Genomic DNA, 17,441 nt, shown 5'->3' with positions numbered 1-17,441 from the left:
ACTGTCGATCATCGAACCATGCCCTCGGTCGCGATGGATTTGACGGGTAGAGGACTCGTTCGATTAGGCGCCGGTATTGGTTCACTCGTGAGTCTTACTCAACTCAACTTGTAAGGGAAAAGAAAGAAAAAAAAGGGACAACAGAAAAACCTAGGTATCCTATTCTACAATAATCATAAAAGAGCTTGATTATTTACATGCATTGTGTTTGCTATTACGGTGTCTTCTTACCGGAGCAAACAGGTCGCATAACCAGATCCGAACGCTACCCAACGAACTGGGAAACCTTACACACTTGCGCGTCTTGAACCTTTCATACAATCGTATTGTCGCTCTTCCGAATTCCATTCATCGACTCAACCGACTACGCGCTGTCAACGTGAGCCATAACCAACTCCACACGTTACCGGCATCCATGTGCACTTTGGACGACCTTTGTGTTCTGATTGTCAACAATAACTCACTTGTCCATTTACCCTATCAGCTGGGTCGTCTCAAACGGCTAGCAACATTCCATATCGGGGACAACCCGTTATTGACCTCTTTGCCGGCCGAGATAGCCGACATGCCCTCCATAAGAAAACTCATGGCCGATCATTGCGGGTTTCCCGAGACAGTACCATTGAGGCTACCACACGATCCCCCATCACTCGTAGAAACATGTGCCAGGCAATTGATCAAACTGAGGTATAGCAACGCCACCGGCAGCAGCAGTAGCAGCAGCACCAGGCGACTACTGCACCAACAGCTACAACCACGCAATATTCCACGAGAAATAGCGCCTTATCTGGCAACCGCTAAAACTTGCTCGGTCTGCAAGGGCCCCTACTTTGATGCGTGTGTGCGTCATCATCGCATGGTCGATCGATCCGGGACGTCGATAGCAATAGAATACAGATTGTGCTCCCTGCATTGGACGACCGAGGAGGATCGTCTGCTCTATACTTTTGGATGTCGTCAGGTTATGCCGGATGGCGTTGTGGATGCTTATGCTTCTGACATGCAAAGACTTATTGCTGGTGCTGCACGACATGATCATCAACAGTCTTCTGAGGAGGACACGCTGCTCAAACAGGAGGCTCGTCCAGGAGAGGATGGTTACTATTATTGTCGGCTGGTGCCGAGCAATACCGAGTCGCTGGATTCGACTGTTACTACCATCCCCGCACAAAAAGGAAGCAGTAAAAGCGGCTCTTCGGGCCTGAACTTTTTTGCTACACGACTTTTATAATAGATTTTTTCCCAAAAGTATGGAGAGACAACTTTTGTACAAAAGAGATACATACATACACGCCAAAAGAAAAAAAAATCCTTGTATAGCTTCTTCACGTAGTATTTCGGTTAGCCCGTTCAAAGAAAAAGGAGACGGCCTTTTTTTTATGTAAAAGTTTTAAAACATGTACAGAAAATTAAAGAAGATAGGCGCTGAACTCATCCACGGTTCGTTGAAGTCGGCGGTTTGAGCCTATAAAAGTGGGGGTGGGGCCATGCATTAATGCCAAGTAAAAAACTTTGTCTTTCCTTTTTCTCACGTGAAGTGGATTACTAAAAAAGAGATGTTACCTAGTAGCGGGAGTATCTCTTTGAGGAGTTCATGTTTTGACAGCGAACCCTATGATTGAAAAGAGAAAACACAATCATGTAAGCAAAATCATGCTAGCATGGAAAAAATGTATAAGAGGCAAGGGAAACTGTTGGAAAAACTTGTACCAGCACTGAAGGCTCCCACGGTTGATCATCCTTGGATCTATTTGAAAAGGAAACAATTTTCTGGGTCAGTGATAACGGATCACACTGCCGATAAAGGACATGATAACTTACATAAACGGTGGTCCAACTAGCCAACGACACAATTCCTTGACCTTTTCTTGTGCGTTTTCACGGGACAATCGTGTTGCATATTGTTTGAGCCAATCTCGATACTCTACAGGTGATTCCAATAGCGCAGCTACTGCAATTTGTATCTAATATTGGATAAAAAATAAAACCAGAGCCAGATTTAGAAATCTTCTAATCCAAGTGTATATCCTGACCTCCTCATGAAAACGTATTGTACCTCCAGATGGCTTAGAGTGATCGCACTTGCAGCCTCCTTTTTACCCTCCAACAATGACAACATGGCTGGTCCGAGTGGATCCAAGCCTGTATTCAATGACATGGCCGTTGAGAGCCAGCCCAGGGGATAATCGGTGGGTGCACCCATGCCCGAGTTCCAGAACTCAGAGATAATGTACCACGCATCGCTGATGCGCATCCAAACTTTCATGCCCAAATGATATGCAAATGCTTGTCGATAATTCGTAATAAGCAATGGGATGCCGTTCTTTTGGATCCGAACATCTTTGATACTAGGCGCGTCTTGACGCTCGTCTGAGCCATCATCATCTGTGCTTTCTGGTAAACGGGCAACGTTGAGTACCGGAGCAATAGATACGCCATCTAGACAGCTAGTCATTTTGATGACATCCCTGGATGATATAAAGAATTAGAATTTTGCACTTGTACAAGTCAAAGAGAACGCTTACCATGTATACAAAAGTCCAGTACACGTTAAACATAAAAGCCATTGATCAGTGCAGTGTAAAATAACAGGCGTGCTTTCAAGCACCATGGGTGGGAGTATCCTTCGACCCGCGCTCGAGTAGACATGAATGCTCGCATCTTCACAAGCGGCAGCTGAAAATCGACCATTGCCGGTCATCAGCATGACAGCACTCGGTAAATAATCCTGCCACATTGTCTGGCCTTTCAAAGTGACAGTTAACCGGGCGCATTTCTGTTCATTATCGGATTCGCCGTCGGAATCGTCTTCAGCTCTAGCTGGATTATCACACTCCATGACTACGGCCTTTGTCGCGTCATCCCGTAATGGTCGGATCACTGTGGATTTGACTTTGGGCACGCCTAATCGGATTTTGCTCTTCAAAGCAGCCGGTGGTAACATTGCTGAATCCAGCCATACAGGCCGTTTGCGAGTCCGTTCAATATCATCCACGTCCATTTGCGTTTCCGATCCCGGAGGTCGCTTTGTACCCGTTGCAATGGATCTTACGCCAGTCGTACTTGGTATATTGGCCGAAGGGAATTCATATACAGTGGTTGGATCATTGCGCGTCATGATTAATGCCGCTGGTCTCGCTTCATCCTGAAACTGGATCTGGTTGTTGAGAAAGGAAAGTAATGTGTTTCTTGAGTTATTGTGCATATATATATGTATTGACAACCGATATGTACATGCTTTAGGAGATGGATAAAGTTTCAAAAAGTGCTTTACCTTGGTTTGCGGTGAGTTAGATCGTAAACCACTAGGTCGTGGGGACATGGAGGTTTTGGTTCGAATAGTCACCGGTTTTATCCTTCGTTTCCCATCCTTGCCAATGGTTACGGTTTGCTCTGTGATGGTGTTTAGCTTTTCTGAAGAGGAGGTGAAATCTGCGTCGGTTGGTTGTGATGATGCTACTACGGCTGCTTGTTGGTTTGCTTTATGTGAATCGATAACTAGGCCGTTTCGTGTTGATGCTGATGCTGATGATGATGGAAGTGCTGCGGATGCATGAGTATTATTGATGCTAATATTATTATTACTGTTGTTAGGAGTGGCCATGACATTATTGTCAGTCGTTCGATTGATATCGCTGCTAGTGCTGATATTGGTGACTGGTATTGGTACTTCTGTTGTCGCTTGCGTTGTTGTAGCAGTAGTAGTAGAAGTTGCTGCTGTTGATCCCATGATATCTGCTATGCGCTTCGTTTTAGACGCAATTGCATTTTGTTCTTCACGTGCGAGTTGCTCAGCGCTTTCTGGATATATGCCGTTGGCAGCCGTTCCATTTGCACCTCTATAACCGTACTGTGTTAACTGTTCTAGCACCTCTTCATCAGATGCACTTTGAGAAAATGTATCGTCCAGTCGCAAACAAGCCACCGTGCCATCATGAGAGCATGCTAATAGTGTGCGTCCGTCAGGGAACCTATCCATATATGATTACGTCTGGTTAGCATAATCACTGAAATTCTGTAATCAAGTTTCAACATTCTTTCACGATTTACACACCAAGCTAAATCATATACGTTGCCATCGAAAATGTCTGTTGCTACAATAATAGGTCTGCAGTATTTAGTCACCCATATGGATACGCCGCGATCTTGACCGGCCAACGCGCACACTGTGGCAGGAGCTTCCCGGGAGTTAGATTTCGATGCTTCATTGTTGTCGTTGCTGTTGGTGCCGTCTTCTTCATTAGGGAGATAGAACAATTTTGGATTGAAGCACTAAGTAAAAACATGCGTTTACATCACATTGAGAGTTTAACAACTTTCGCCCAGTCTCGTTTCTTCAATATATATCCAAAACACGGCACTAATAGAAAAAAGACTTACTGCTACTTCAATCGGAAGCTGGTGGCCAACTAGAGATACATCCGTAGCCCAATCCTCTCGAGACACTACCGCGGCAATACAATGTACACCATTCACTGCATTGGATGCGACAATATGCGAACCGTTCGGTGACCAACTATGTGTGCGAGAAAAACAAGTTCATTTAGTTATGAGGGGACAAAAATCGTGTACGTTATCATATCTTGACAAAGCGCAACCAATTACGTACCTCAACCGTCGAAATAGTGTTGTGCCGGGTGCATTGATGAAGGGTGCTTTAATCTCTTGCTCAAGTCCCCAGTCAGATGTGCGCCATATTTTCAGCATTTTATCATCGGACTGGCATGCCAAGTATTTGCCCACAGGATCCCATGTTACTCCTTTAACAAATCCTCCATTCTGATCGATTTTTGTGACTTGTGCTATAATCATCATAACAAAAGATAAGCGAGTTAATTAAACCAGGACATGCATTATAAAATATGTTGCTTATGACGATCCATTGGAAAGACACACCAATGTATGTATAACTTACAGAAATCCGACCCATTCCATACTACTACTACACCATCGACGCCACAAGAAGCCAAGTATTGATTATCCTTGGACCACGCTAAATCTTGAACGTCTACATGATAAAAGCAATATAAGTCCAGCTGAACGATACTAATAACTGTAACCCGTGTCCACCTCCCACCGCGTTGCATTGTGGGTAATAAGAAGAAATGATAATCTACCAGATTCGTGTGCTCGAAGATATTTGACAGGTCGCCAAGGCTCGTGGTTTACTGCGGCACTGCCAAACACTACTTCTGAACTTGCATCTCTATATTGATAGAACGGATACGGGCGTAATGGTCAACAGGTATATTTTGTACGTAACATTAGTATGTATCAGCGTGTACGAGACAACGAAAAGTTATCAAAATAAAATCAAGGAGAAAATCAGGTGTCTGTATAATAATATTACCTGTCGAGTTCCCATACAATGATAACGTTATCATTATCCGAACTAGACGCAAGGTAGCGTCCATCATTGTTAGACCACCGAACGCAAAGCACCGCACCTAGCAATAATTAATTACCCATCATTATCATTGTATATCAGTTACCATCAGATATATAATCCAGTGCTTTTTTGTATGGGCAAAAGCATATTAGCTAATTTTTGCTTATCTATTAACTGATATCTTACCACTGTGTCGTTGCATGGTACACAGCAATTGATGGCAATCGGGATTCTGTTCTGCTACTTCGTCAAAAAGGGGTTCCGTGCTCCATATTTTAACAGTGGCATCTATGCAGAATGTATATTTCGTCGATTGGCGTTAACATAATCATTTTTTAAAGTTTGAAGAATAACGAAAGGGCTGTTGTTGTTCGTAACAAGTTTCTATCATTTTTTTCTGTTTTTTTTTTGTTTTTGCAGCGTGTTTACCTAATCCGCCTGTAGCTAATCGTTTTCCGTCAGGATGGACATGAATAGAATATACGCAAGGCTTAACGCCTTTGGCACGATCTGTAAATGCAAAAGGAGAGAAAAAAAAAAGTGTAAGGTATGAAACGTTTTAAAAGGAAAGTTAAATGGGGAAGGCAAACCTGAATGAGTGATCCAACTTGGTTTGAAAATGATCATCGGGATTAGGGTAGGTCGCGCGTTTTGCCCGCGTAGTACGTTACGTTTTTGGGGGGAGGGGTGTTAAGGTGGGTTGGGAGAAGTGCGTGAAGTGTTTAAAGGCGAATTATGGGGATTTCCCTTAAAAAAAGGCAGTCATTTGTCTCGAAAGGTCAGGGCAGCGCACAAGTTAACAAAAGGACCGAAAGTTGCTGGTGCGTTTGGGAGCTAAATGATCGAGCACTCAAGCTGAAAGGCTGGGGGTGGGGGAAAGAGAGATATTCAAGGTGAACCGCAGAAACCTAACAATCTTAAGGTTTTCATCATGGATCTGATCCAAATGCACACTGCATGCTAGTTGTTTTGTTTTGGACATCTATGGTATCAATACACAACATCATTGCCCACTTTTATGATCTTCTATCCTTGTTTCACATTGTCAATACGAACAAGCACCATTAAGCATTTCGTATAATTTTTTTTTGTTACCGAGCCATATTTGCCATTTTTTTTGGCAACCCGCATGAATACTGGATTTGTACATTCTAGAAAACCTTCCGTCACATACACGTCAACTAGACTTGTATGCTGCTAATTATCACCCTCTTCGCCTCGGCTTATAGTAGCTAATGGCTCTACTACTCCTAACCCCTTTTAAACGATGTCTGCTTCTTTTGCTTTGTACTTCTTGATCGATCCTTTTTGGATTAAAAAAAAACGCTTGTCGGAGTTTTCATGACGCTACTGCCACCTAGCACTGTGATGGTTTCTTTTCCCTTTTACTTGACGGCTTTCTGTGAACTATTTGACGATGTTGCTCTGATGATAATCTGTACACAAAAGTAAAAATGACTGTGTGTACCCAAGATGATTATCAAAATATATTGTACGCGACTGGAAAATAATTAGCGATCGAGAAAAAGAAGTATAAATGTGGAAAAATCATGTGATTATTAGGATGTATATTTGACATTTAAAGTGGTATAAGTTTTTCAATATACTTTAGTGGAAGACTTTGTGTTCCATGAGCTAAAGAAGTATATATATGCATGTAATGAAGGCATTGACATAAAACAAAAGAAAAAAAAGTGCTGCTGTACCACCTGAGGCATTCCGGGAATCCGGGCTTCGTGCTACGATCGGCTGCTGAAATGTGACCTCAATAAAAAAATTTAGGGCCTGATTTGTGTGAGCAAGTAACTCCTTGTGGGATAGATACACGCATTTGCTCTAGGTACGCGAAGGAATAAGAGCTTGGTTGAAATAGAAAGGCTGATCTTAAAAGAGGTTACGAAAAAACAGTATGATTGAGTCTTGTTAATGGAAATTACGAGAGATTTGCATTGAGAAAGAGAATGGCGCGGCTAGGAGCGGATATTACGTGTTGAAGATATTCAACAAGGCAATAAGGGTGTAAGAGATACATACAAGGAATTGCACTTTTAGGAGCTTAGGTTGGACTTTTTGCGTATATGCATGTGCAAATACAATGACAATGTACAATAATACAGACATATTACGACAGCGTCGTTCATTTACGGTTATATGTTGTTGTCGGCTTGAAGATTTAGTCCAGCGTTGTTTAGGAGGGATTCAAGTGTTAGTGCTAGAAAGAAGTAGAAGCCGATATGATACTATACCTGCATGGTTTCAACTACTGTACTGGTGAATAAAAAAACCACAGCAGCTTCTTGCTTATGCAACTCACTATCGCTAATATAATGTGGTAAATAATCATGCAGTCAAAGTGACTATTATTCAATCAAGATATACTTGTTTGACTCTAAAAGCCTTTGTAAACCATAAGCTATTACAGCCATAGATTACATCATAAGGATTTAAAGCTCATTAACATTTAAACAGTATTATGATAATTGCAAAAAAGATTACTGTAGCTCTCAATAATGCAAAATGATAGAAGAGATATATGATCTACCTCGTCCACTGTACTGCAGTGTTACCATAAAAATACGCAAATGACATATCCTTAATAGCGTTCACAGGTTTCAAAGTGCATTTTACCAAAATTTATTATGAGTCATTGTATGGTTTGAAAAATAAGCAGAAAATACTAAATACTCTTAACTGACACCTTTCAATTTCAAGTTTCGTCTAATCGGTGGCACAGATCGCTGAAAACTTAAATAAATAACATTGCTAATCTCGTGCGATATGCATACTGTTTTCATTGGAGTAAAGTATTAGAGTGTTAGTTCCTGCTGAGAAGCAGCAGCCAAGAGCAAGAGCATGATATCATTACGGCGGCTTTGTGCGTTTAAGAAGGGCGACTATGAAACATTTCTTATACAGCAGCAAGTAAAATCCACATGTGCGTTAATTTTGTTGGCGTCCTACTCGCTTTTTCCAAGACAACCAAAGTTAACAGATATTTACATTTCCGAAATCCATCCAGTGAATAGATCCACAACAAAGTTATGTTTTATACCCTTGTTTTGACACTTGCAGAAACGTATAACCGATTTGCTCTGGTATACATGCATCAGCAATCATGCTTTCGTGGGTCCGGGCATCGTAGAATACTATATACACATGAAACAGCAGCATCGACAACGGCATCAGTGTTGGAGCATGGCAAAGTGACACCCGAGAAGCGGTTCTTCAGGAATGCTTTGTCGAGGCTGGACAGAGGTCGATCGGACGATGAGTACGATACATGTATACTACTCATTCAAAAATCATAAAAAAAAAGTTACGCCGTCGGTATACTGGAGCGTTAGAATAACTCATAAGCTAATGAGTAGAAACCATAAAGTACTATGACAGACATCCCCACTATCTTCTATTAGATTTTAAAACATTCAATTATATGACGTAGAGGGTAAGTTCAATAAGGGCAGCAGTGCAATCCAAGTTTTCTACCGATGATAATAGTAATACATCTCTGAATGATCTTCAAGCTGAGGACCTCGTTTTATATCGGTATCAAGTAAGCCTCTCTTCACCAACCCTCCTAGAAGGGTTGGAGATATGCTGCAGCAAAATATAGGGATACAACGCAGGCAATCTGACTCGGATGTATTTGCAGGTAGCCGCAGTGATAGCAGGTAGCTAAATATCTATTCTTCAAAAGAGTCCAAATTTTTAGATCCCAGGTTTTGCTTCAATAGGGTACTACTGTACATAAATTCTTTGTGGCAAGATCTTCTTGAGGTCTACCATATCTCTTTAATCTAAGACAATCTTTTTAAAGGTGGGCGGAAGCGACAGTGGAAAGACTTTTGTGCTCTTTTATTACTAAACATAAAATGTATGTAGAGTTTTCTGTCGAAGGTGTATAGTAGGCAGGTGAATACTACATTATACTACTAAGCGCCGGTGATATACTTCAAAATGTCTTGATTCGAAATAGCAAATGTTAGCAACAGACGTTGGACCCAAGACGCAAGTGCTTGGATGAAAAAAGCTCTTTTTTCCATCAGCTCTGATAATAATTTGATATAATGAAGGCTACCCTTGTCAGGGCTCCTTTTTCCATCATTGCCATTGCCTGGTGACAAATGTAATTGTACGTAATTGATGATAAGAAAATAGCGTATCCGAGTCGACTAAGGAAGAAATTACATACCAATTCTTTAATCCAATTAACAAATTAGAAACAAAAAGGAATATCAAAGTAATTGAGGAGACAACAGCATGCGCATCACCCGAAACAACAACACTGCTCGGGGATCTTACACTCTGAATATAGGTAGAAGAAAAGCTTATTTGATCGAGATCAATTTCTTTATTATCATTACTATGAGTGTATCAGACGGCAAGATCATGATGCATGTGTTCCTTTAGCGCCGGTTGGCGATGCTTTTTCTGAGACGAATAAACATTCCCCCTTCCTCCCTCCTTCCTGCTGCTTGTTCACCGAAAAAAGCATATACTGTATAGTCAGGCCCTGGTAACTTGCATGATCGGAAATCGATTCAATGTATAACTGTATAATCATACATAGGAATCTTCTATTTACCCATCATTGACGCAAGTAGACATCATTAAGGGGAGGGGTGCGCGGCTGTATACACAACAGTTGCTGTGGATCTTTGATATGAATGGACCTCTATCGTCTGCTGGCTGAATTGGAAAAAAAAAGAAACATCTTCTTTTCCATTTTATCTATTTCAGCGCTAATGCTGTGTTCGATCGGGTGTCCCCATTCGAAATGCATGTGTATTAATTGATGCATAAGCTATATAAAAAAAGATAAGCTAAAAAATAGACTGTAAAGACAACCCATTTCTGGCTAACCCTATTACAAATGATCGGTTGTTGTTGCTGGCCGGGGCACACAAACAGTTGGCACAGCGATGGAATGTGGGTTTTAGAAAAAAGACAAACAATGATACCATCCTTTCAAGGAAGAGAAAAAAGATGGCGTTTCAAGTTTGGTTGTTGCAAGACGTTGTTACGCACGTACTATAAAGTAGCTATGAGATAATGGGCACGCACCCGTTACTATGCAACATATTCGCATAATTCTTTCTCCGAGCCATTTTGGGTTGTGGGGGCGTGCCTTCCATCGTTTCCAAAAACTGAGCTTCCTTGAGGTCTTACAATAAATATTACATACAGTCTATGGTAACATTCTGTTGGGACTCTTTTCAAAAACAGGACGCCGTACCATGGCTTAACGTGAATGTGTGTACAATTTCAAAAACTTAATGTCTGGTTTTTTTTTTGGTTTCCATCAAAAGGGAAATTGTCTAGGCACAAGAAAGAATAATCAGGGACAGCGATTGGGATCCGCCGACGGTAATGCACAGCGGCCAAATGCACCATTAGGTGGTGGTGGTGGAAACGCTTTGGGCTCGTCTGCCTCTTCTCCTTCTGCTGGTGGTGGTAGTGGCAGTGGTCCAGGCAGCGATAGAGAAGCTATGCTTGCAGCAGCGGAGCAACGTCGACTCAAGGTAAAAAGAAAGAACACCCCACAGCTTTTATTATATGCCAAGGAAAAGAAGGAAATAATGACTATGGACAAACGTATGGAAAAAGGCTGAAAATCGTGGCGTGGTGAAACAAGACGGCAAGCTAAGCAAGCAGCTGGCGGACCAGAAACGCCAAAACCCGCTCCAAGCGGACAGCAACAAGGACATGCCCGAAAGAATTGTGGTAAGACTTTGGGGAGTTATCAAACAAGACGAAGAAAAGGGGAGGTGGTGTGAAGAAACTTGAGGGGAGAGGAGAGGGGGGGGGGTCCCGCGCTTTTCAAGATTGCTTATTGTCGTCGGTTTCTTCTTCTGCTTCTTCTGGCAGTGGGATTGAAACCCGTTTCATCATTGAAATGTATAAAAAAGGAAGAAAGAAAATAAAGTACCACCATGTGTGTAGTGTATGCGTGTTTCTTCTTTAGCCCTTTTTTTGTGTCTTTGGTGTAGCGTCGGATTCAGATAAAAAGGAGGGAGTTTGTTTGACGGCGTACTTTTTGTTTTTTTACGCACTCTTCTTCTCCGCTGTCAAAAAAAATAATATATAACACCCACAACACTATGGCTAAGCGCTTGCCACGCAACGCTGCCCCTATACCCTTCCCCACCGTTCTTCGGGGCCAACAAACTGTCTTGTCAACATCGCCCGGATCCTACGCGAGCGATCGTCATTCAACCCTGGCACAATGGGGTGAGCAGGTGTCTGATATCCCGACACGATCCCCGTCGTCTTACAGCGAAATAGAAGTCGTCCTTGAAGACGGCATGATCCAGAAACGCACCGTGTCGCTATCCACCATACCCGAACCACAACTGCATAGCGATGAGGATTCCACAATGGAGGGCAGCGATGAGAATGCCGCTGGTAGACACAGCGAACAACAACAACATCAACAGCAGCGGCCGCCGCAGGAGCCACTGAAGAACCCAGGCTTCAATAGGTAAAAGCAAAGAGGAGAGGTGTTTTGTTTGTTTATGTTGCAAGTAATATGAGGGGCTTATTTGTTTGTGTGTTGCAAGCAATAGCAATAGCAGAGAGACAACCCCATTGTTACGCGACGCATCTAGTGCTCGACGACCCTGCTATGGTGTTTCAGGTTTATCTTCGTCATCGTCATCTACAACCACTTCAGATACAGATTCGTCCGATACGCCCTTTTTCCCAGCCGGCAGCAGCAGCAACAACAGCAGCAACAGCAGAAAAAAGCGATACCGACCCATCGTAAGCAAAGATGGTCGTGATCCAGACGACGTTGATAGCTCGCTTCGGGCCCGTTTAAGGCGCAGATGGCATGCTTGTCGGTCCTTCAAGCTGACCAACGCTCAACGGAACGTTCTCAAATGCAGCTTTGCTTACTTTTTCGGCTCGCTCTTTACGTTTGTGCCTGCGCTCAACTCGCTCATTGGCAACAACCGTGTATCGAGTCACCTGGTTGCCACGGCAACAGTGTTTTTCAATCCAGCCAAATCCCTGGGTGGCATGGTCGAGGCTGCCGCATATGGCTGGGGCTATACCCTTTTCGCACTGACCACCTGCCTTGGTTCCATGATCACCACTGATTTCTTTATCGATCGGGGCTATTTTGATATTGCGCATACCCTGTCCCTGTTCATCTGGCTAGCCGGTCCCACCTTTGTCGTTGCCTTTTTGAAAGCGCACTGGAACAAGCCGCCGGTTGCAACAGGTACTGTACACAAATGGAATGGATGGGGGTACATTCATATGCAGAATGAAATAGGACTTTAAGGTTAACATACTTTCGTCATGACAACAACAACAACAGCGTCAAGTCTTTGCTTCATCATCATTTTTATCATTGTCGTACGAGAAGGTTCGGCCAACCACGGTGACTTTAATACGACTCGCATCGAGCAAATTACATCAGCCGTGGCCACTGGCACCGTGATCACCGTATCTGCTTGCATTTTAATCTGGCCCTCTTCTGCTGCCAAAAAGCTAAAGTAGGTTACCCTGTCGTCGTTTGGCAGCTTTAATTCCTTTATACTTTAAGGTTCTTTCCGTCAAGTGATAAGCTAATCCACCATCCGAAAAACCAGCAAAGACCTTGATGCTACACTCACTTCATACCGAGTCCTTTTGAAATTGCTGACAAAAACGTTCCTTCTGGATGAGGATCTTCCCGAGTTTACAGCAAACAAATCTCTTCAAACTGCCATCGAATCGCACCGGTCCAGTTTCACAGCGCTTCAGAAATCCCTTTCCGAGGCGAAACTCGAGGTCATGTGGAACAGACAAGTGCGTGGTCGGACCGGTGAATACGAGCAAATCGTAAAGAGTATGCAGCGTCTTGCTCAGCATGTCGGAGGTCTCCGAAGCAGCTGTGGTCTACAATTCGAAAGAATGTCCACGCAGCAACAACAAGATGGGTCGCGCAAAGCCAAGAGCAGGCTTCGACGATCGTCCAACAGAAAGAAGACCAAGAGTGCGGCCGAAGACGAGTGGAATATCCGCGCCAGTTATCGTCGACGACGACTCGAAAGCGAAATGCGCAGGCAAAAGACGATGCAAGTCGTTGCAGACGCTGATGTTGCTGCCGCTACCAGCATGAGCGAATCGAGCGACCATTACGAGACCGACGATGGGACAGCTTTGATCGAGTTTATCCGCACCATCCGCCAACCCCTAAAGTCGCTTGCGTATACGTGCAAGCAGACAATTTACAACATCCAGTTCAGCTTTGTACCAGTGACCCCATCTGCTCGCGTCAAAAAGGCGATACCGACGTACGATACCTTGGAAGCCAATTTGGAAAAGGCGATTGCACTCTTTGAGGTCTCGCAGCGACAGGCGGTGCAGCGACTCCATCAACGTCGAACCAGGCATATGCATCGAGGAGAACGGAACGAAGAGGCTGGCTATGCACCTGGCGAAGATGTGTTCCTCGTCTATTTCTTTGTGTTCAACATGATTGAATTCGCACGCGAGCTTATTACTTTGGTGCAGGTCGTCCGGGAATGGTCTGAGACGGGAGAAATTGTAAAGTCAATGCACTGGTGGCAGTTGTTTGCTTGGAAAAAGAACAGAGATAATGGTAAATGTTCTTCATTCATTTACCCGTACGCGGGAAGCTATCTTGACTAAAAGACTGGGTTCTCTCTCATTCTAGTGCATGAGAAGAAGCCACGGAGAAGATCTTCGTTTGGCGGCTTTGTTCCCAACGAGAGCAACACGATGAATACGCTGCATACACCCGAACCCACAACGACCTGGCGCAAAATCTTCTTGCGAGTCTGGCGAACATTCTCGCTCTTTAAGCTACAGAAAGTCCGGTACGCTACCAAGGCAACCGTTGCAACCGTTCTCCTCGCATTGCCCGCATTTTTAGAGTCAACTGCAAACTGGTTTAGAGAGTGGCGGATGGAATGGGCCCTCATCACGGTAACTAAATTCAAAAGACCTTGCATATCTCTGTCTGGCTATGGGTAATGAGATTGACTAAAGCCCCCATTTTTTTTGTTTATAAGCTCATGGTAGTAATGACACCTACAAGCGGCCTCACCAACTTGACTTCGATCTACCGTATCTTCTCGACCGCGCTGGGCTGCTTCATGGCCATGGCCTTCTACATGGTGTTCCCGGCCAACATGTACGTCCTGCCCATCCTAGCGTGGCTCTTTTCGATACCCAACTTTTGGCTCATTCTCAACCACAAGCATGGCAAGTTTGGACAATTCACGCTCCTTGCATTTAATCTCGTGCTGCTCAACAAATACAACGACCGTGAGACAAACACAGTGGAGGTGTGGCGCCTGGCATTCCAACGGTGCGTCGCCATCCTTATCGGCGTCGTCTTTGGTCTCTTTGCAACCAACTATGTTTGGCCCTTTGAAGCGCGATCCGAATTACGCAAACAGCTCTCAGACTTTCTGTTACGCATGGCATGGCTGTATCAAAAACTAGTGTCCATGTATTCCGAACGGCCCGATGAAGAACGCCGTGTGATGTCATATGCTGCTGCTGATGGTACCACCACCCTCATCAAGGATAGCGATTCAACCGAAACATTGGTGGGTCAGCGGCAACAGGCAAAGCAAATGTTTCAAGAGATGGAACTCGGGCTGCAGCGAACGTTATTGGATCTCCAGGCATTATTGGCTCAAACGCCCAATGAGCCGCGTCTCAAGGGCTCTTTCCCGGTGTCCACGTACAAGGACATGCTCATGTCGTGCCAAAACATTGTCGACAAGTTCTTATCCATGCGCGCCATCATTCTCAAGGATGCATGGTTTGACGATGTCCAGCGCGATTTCATCATGCCTGTGAGTCGAGAATCGCGTGAGATGGTCGGCAATGTCCTTCTCTACTTTTATTTACTAGCCTCGGCGCTCCGCCTCAAGACCCCGCTACCGCCGTACTTCCCACCTGCGCGCAGTGCATGGCAGTCGCTGATCTCCCGTTTAAGGCAACTACCGGTAGTTCAGTCCCAACAATTGCTGGAAAAGGAACATGTTTATGTCCTTTATTATGCGTACGTTACCATGATGGAGGATATCGTTCGAGATCTGGACAAGGTAAGAAATAACAGAGAGGGAAATGATCAAACAAAGGACCTTGCTGTGTTTGCTTCACTAAGCAACGTTTTGTTTTATTGTTAGCTGGGAGAAAGCATGACGCGTCTATTTGGGTCCTTGGTTCCACCAGATCAATGGGAACGCTTATTTGAAACGAATGATGTCGAGCAAGGATCACTGTTTGTTGAGCACCAGCAACAACAACCACAATAACGATAACAACACACCAAACCGGGCGCGTTTTACTATATTTCTCATTCTCATTGCACAAAACAGGGCATTTTATTTCTTCACACTTTATACATGCTATCATTTCTTTCCCCCCCCATATCTGTCCATATCTGCTATCGCATCAGTATTTCTTTACATATCAACTTTCTTCTGTTACATTATTCCCTTATCACACATTTCTTATTTTGTTGTTCTGACTATTATGTTTGTTACCCCACAAAAAAGCATCCAATCAATACATCATATCTTATTCTTCAGTTTCATGATGATCTTGCGTGTTGATGTCAAGTATGTGTGTTTATTGTAATGCGGTGCGTATAATTTGAACTGATCAGGCGCCTACCACTACCAAACGGTTGCGCCACCATCAACCAAAATTTCAGTACCGGTACAGAAAGCCGATGCCTCTGATGCCAAAAACACGACGGTTCCTTTCAACTCGTGTGGCGTGCCGACGCGACCCAGTGGAGCTTCCGATTTCCAGGTTTTCACTGTATCCTCTACACTCATGCCCATCTCACCAATAAGCTTGTTTGTCATTTCCGTCGCAAAGTAGCCGGGGGAGATGGTGGTTACACGAATGTTGTGGGGTCCCCACTCACAGGCCAGACATCTTGACAGTTGTAGTACGGCCGCCTTGCTAGCATTGTATGGTGCATGAATCTGCGGGTTGTTGAAGACATGAGCTGCCAAGGATGCCACTGTGACAATGGATCCACCTCGTCCAGCATCGATCATATGTCTATCAGGTTATCATATAGCCAAATTCGACATGTATACCATGTTAGCGCTCTCATACTTATGACACTCCACGTAAAGATGATAAAGATCAAAGTCCATACTTGGCGGCTTGTTGCATGCAGAAGAATGTGCCAGTGACATTGACATCAAAGATCTTGCGTACATCCTTGCCCGTAAACTCAAAAGCTTTACCATTCTTGTTGATACCAGCGGCGGTAACCAGTACATCAATTTGACCATGGTGCTCGACAATCTTTTGAAACACGGACGCAACCTGCTCCTCATCGGCTACATCGCATTCCCAACCACTTGATTTGACCTTGCATTCGGCTGCCACAACTTGTGCAGATACCACTGCCGTATCACCAAGGATATCGATGCATGCTACATCCGCACCGGCTTCAGCCAACGCGAGCATCATTTCGTATCCAAGGCCGCGGGCACCTCCGGTCACTAAACAAAGCATTAACTTTGAATGAGCGTTTTTCTTTTGATTAAGCGTTATCAGTTCGCGATTTTGGCATCACTTAATTCTTCCAAATACTTACCAACTGCAACCTTTCCTTTAAGAGACATTAAGTCAAAGACATTGGGCGATTTTGTGGCAGTCATCGTGATAAAGTTATTTTGTTGAGGTGATAAAAAAAAGAAAGGGAGAAAAACTATACAGTGAGAAGGAAAAGAGTCAAAAGGGTCAATACTTTATATGATATTTATACATTAATGCAGCAGGTCTTAAGCAGTAGTGCATAGTACTACTGTACTGTAGTAACGGGTGAACCTATAACAACATGTAACCGAAGCATGAATTAGAGTATTAAGCCTTTCCGATCCTTACTTAATCCTGGTATCACACACTCAGTATGTATACGTTGCTGCATAACAATTTAACCGTTCTCAAGGTCTGTACATGTCGTGTGAATCGTCTTACAACCACTTTCACAATGCATTAAAACCAACAATTTCTACATTAAAGATGTATATATCTTTCTTTTTTTGCCATCCTC

The 17,441-nt window shown here is 43.7% G+C and overlaps 5 protein-coding genes across 5 annotated transcripts; 3 read left to right on the top strand and 2 right to left on the bottom strand.

Moving 5' to 3' along the window:
• Positions 1-244: 244 nt before the first annotated feature.
• Positions 245-970, top strand: BDB00DRAFT_750852 (uncharacterized protein; the record flags this gene model as incomplete). Its single annotated transcript, XM_053118612.1, has 2 exons — positions 245-713; positions 774-970. Coding segments are annotated over 2 exons (666 nt in total), but the record flags the coding sequence as incomplete, so codon positions are not given.
• Positions 971-1,204: 234 nt separating this feature from the next.
• Positions 1,205-6,215, bottom strand: BDB00DRAFT_116797 (WD40-repeat-containing domain protein). The gene is made up of 15 exons (XM_053116121.1): positions 5,980-6,215; positions 5,819-5,899; positions 5,576-5,677; positions 5,351-5,447; positions 5,118-5,206; positions 4,916-5,008; positions 4,610-4,802; positions 4,381-4,516; positions 4,055-4,272; positions 2,526-3,971; positions 2,057-2,468; positions 1,822-1,964; positions 1,711-1,747; positions 1,564-1,612; positions 1,205-1,465 (listed from the first exon to the last, which is right to left on the bottom strand). The coding sequence occupies exons 1-15, from the start codon at positions 6,014-6,016 to the stop codon at positions 1,410-1,412; spliced, it is 3,189 nt and encodes a 1,062-aa protein (XP_052982641.1). The 5' UTR covers positions 6,017-6,215; the 3' UTR covers positions 1,205-1,409.
• Positions 6,216-10,528: 4,313 nt separating this feature from the next.
• On the top strand, positions 10,529-11,367 carry BDB00DRAFT_808601 (uncharacterized protein). The gene is made up of 4 exons (XM_053122423.1): positions 10,529-10,582; positions 10,699-10,911; positions 10,997-11,113; positions 11,258-11,367. The coding sequence occupies exons 1-4, from the start codon at positions 10,580-10,582 to the stop codon at positions 11,264-11,266; spliced, it is 342 nt and encodes a 113-aa protein (XP_052982640.1). The 5' UTR covers positions 10,529-10,579; the 3' UTR covers positions 11,267-11,367.
• On the top strand, positions 11,368-15,999 carry BDB00DRAFT_808599 (Fusaric acid resistance protein-like-domain-containing protein). The gene is made up of 6 exons (XM_053122422.1): positions 11,368-11,870; positions 11,956-12,614; positions 12,714-12,891; positions 12,988-13,982; positions 14,058-14,329; positions 14,416-15,999. The coding sequence occupies exons 1-6, from the start codon at positions 11,491-11,493 to the stop codon at positions 15,544-15,546; spliced, it is 3,615 nt and encodes a 1,204-aa protein (XP_052982639.1). The 5' UTR covers positions 11,368-11,490; the 3' UTR covers positions 15,547-15,999.
• A 39-nt stretch (positions 16,000-16,038) lies between these two features.
• BDB00DRAFT_881989 (uncharacterized protein) lies at positions 16,039-17,046 on the bottom strand (the record flags this gene model as incomplete). The annotated part of the gene is made up of 3 exons (XM_053128116.1): positions 16,039-16,435; positions 16,536-16,887; positions 16,983-17,046. 3 exons carry the CDS (start codon positions 17,044-17,046, stop codon positions 16,039-16,041), a joined length of 813 nt encoding a protein of 270 aa, XP_052982638.1.
• Between the last annotated feature and the right edge of the window lie 395 nt (positions 17,047-17,441).

This window comes from Zychaea mexicana (genome assembly GCF_025766255.1).
Source record: "Zychaea mexicana strain RSA 1403 chromosome Unknown BDB00scaffold_14, whole genome shotgun sequence".
NCBI classification, from domain to species: Eukaryota; Fungi; Mucoromycota; class Mucoromycetes; order Mucorales; family Lichtheimiaceae; genus Zychaea; species Zychaea mexicana.
This window is presented reverse-complemented; position numbering and strand designations above follow the sequence as displayed.

What these genes read in the sequence shown, in the direction of transcription:
- BDB00DRAFT_808601 (XM_053122423.1), top strand. An exon ending in CGGAGCAACGTCGACTCAAG is followed by an intron (nt 10,912 to 10,996) that starts GTAAAAAGAAAG and finishes GTATGGAAAAAG; the next exon opens with GCTGAAAATCGTGGCGTGGT.
- BDB00DRAFT_116797 (XM_053116121.1), bottom strand. Translation starts at nt 6,016, where the DNA reads ATGATCATTTTCAAACCAAGTTGGATCACTCATTCAG. An exon ending in ATGGAATGGGTCGGATTTCT is followed by an intron (nt 4,803 to 4,915) that starts GTAAGTTATACA and finishes TGATGATTATAG; the next exon opens with CACAAGTCACAAAAATCGAT. An exon ending in ACACTATTTCGACGGTTGAG is followed by an intron (nt 4,517 to 4,609) that starts GTACGTAATTGG and finishes TCGCACACATAG; the next exon opens with TTGGTCACCGAACGGTTCGC.
- BDB00DRAFT_808599 (XM_053122422.1), top strand. Translation starts at nt 11,491, where the DNA reads ATGGCTAAGCGCTTGCCACGCAACGCTGCCCCTATACCCTTCCCCACC. An exon ending in CAAGCCGCCGGTTGCAACAG is followed by an intron (nt 12,615 to 12,713) that starts GTACTGTACACA and finishes CAACAACAACAG; the next exon opens with CGTCAAGTCTTTGCTTCATC. An exon ending in GAAAAAGAACAGAGATAATG is followed by an intron (nt 13,983 to 14,057) that starts GTAAATGTTCTT and finishes CTCTCATTCTAG; the next exon opens with TGCATGAGAAGAAGCCACGG.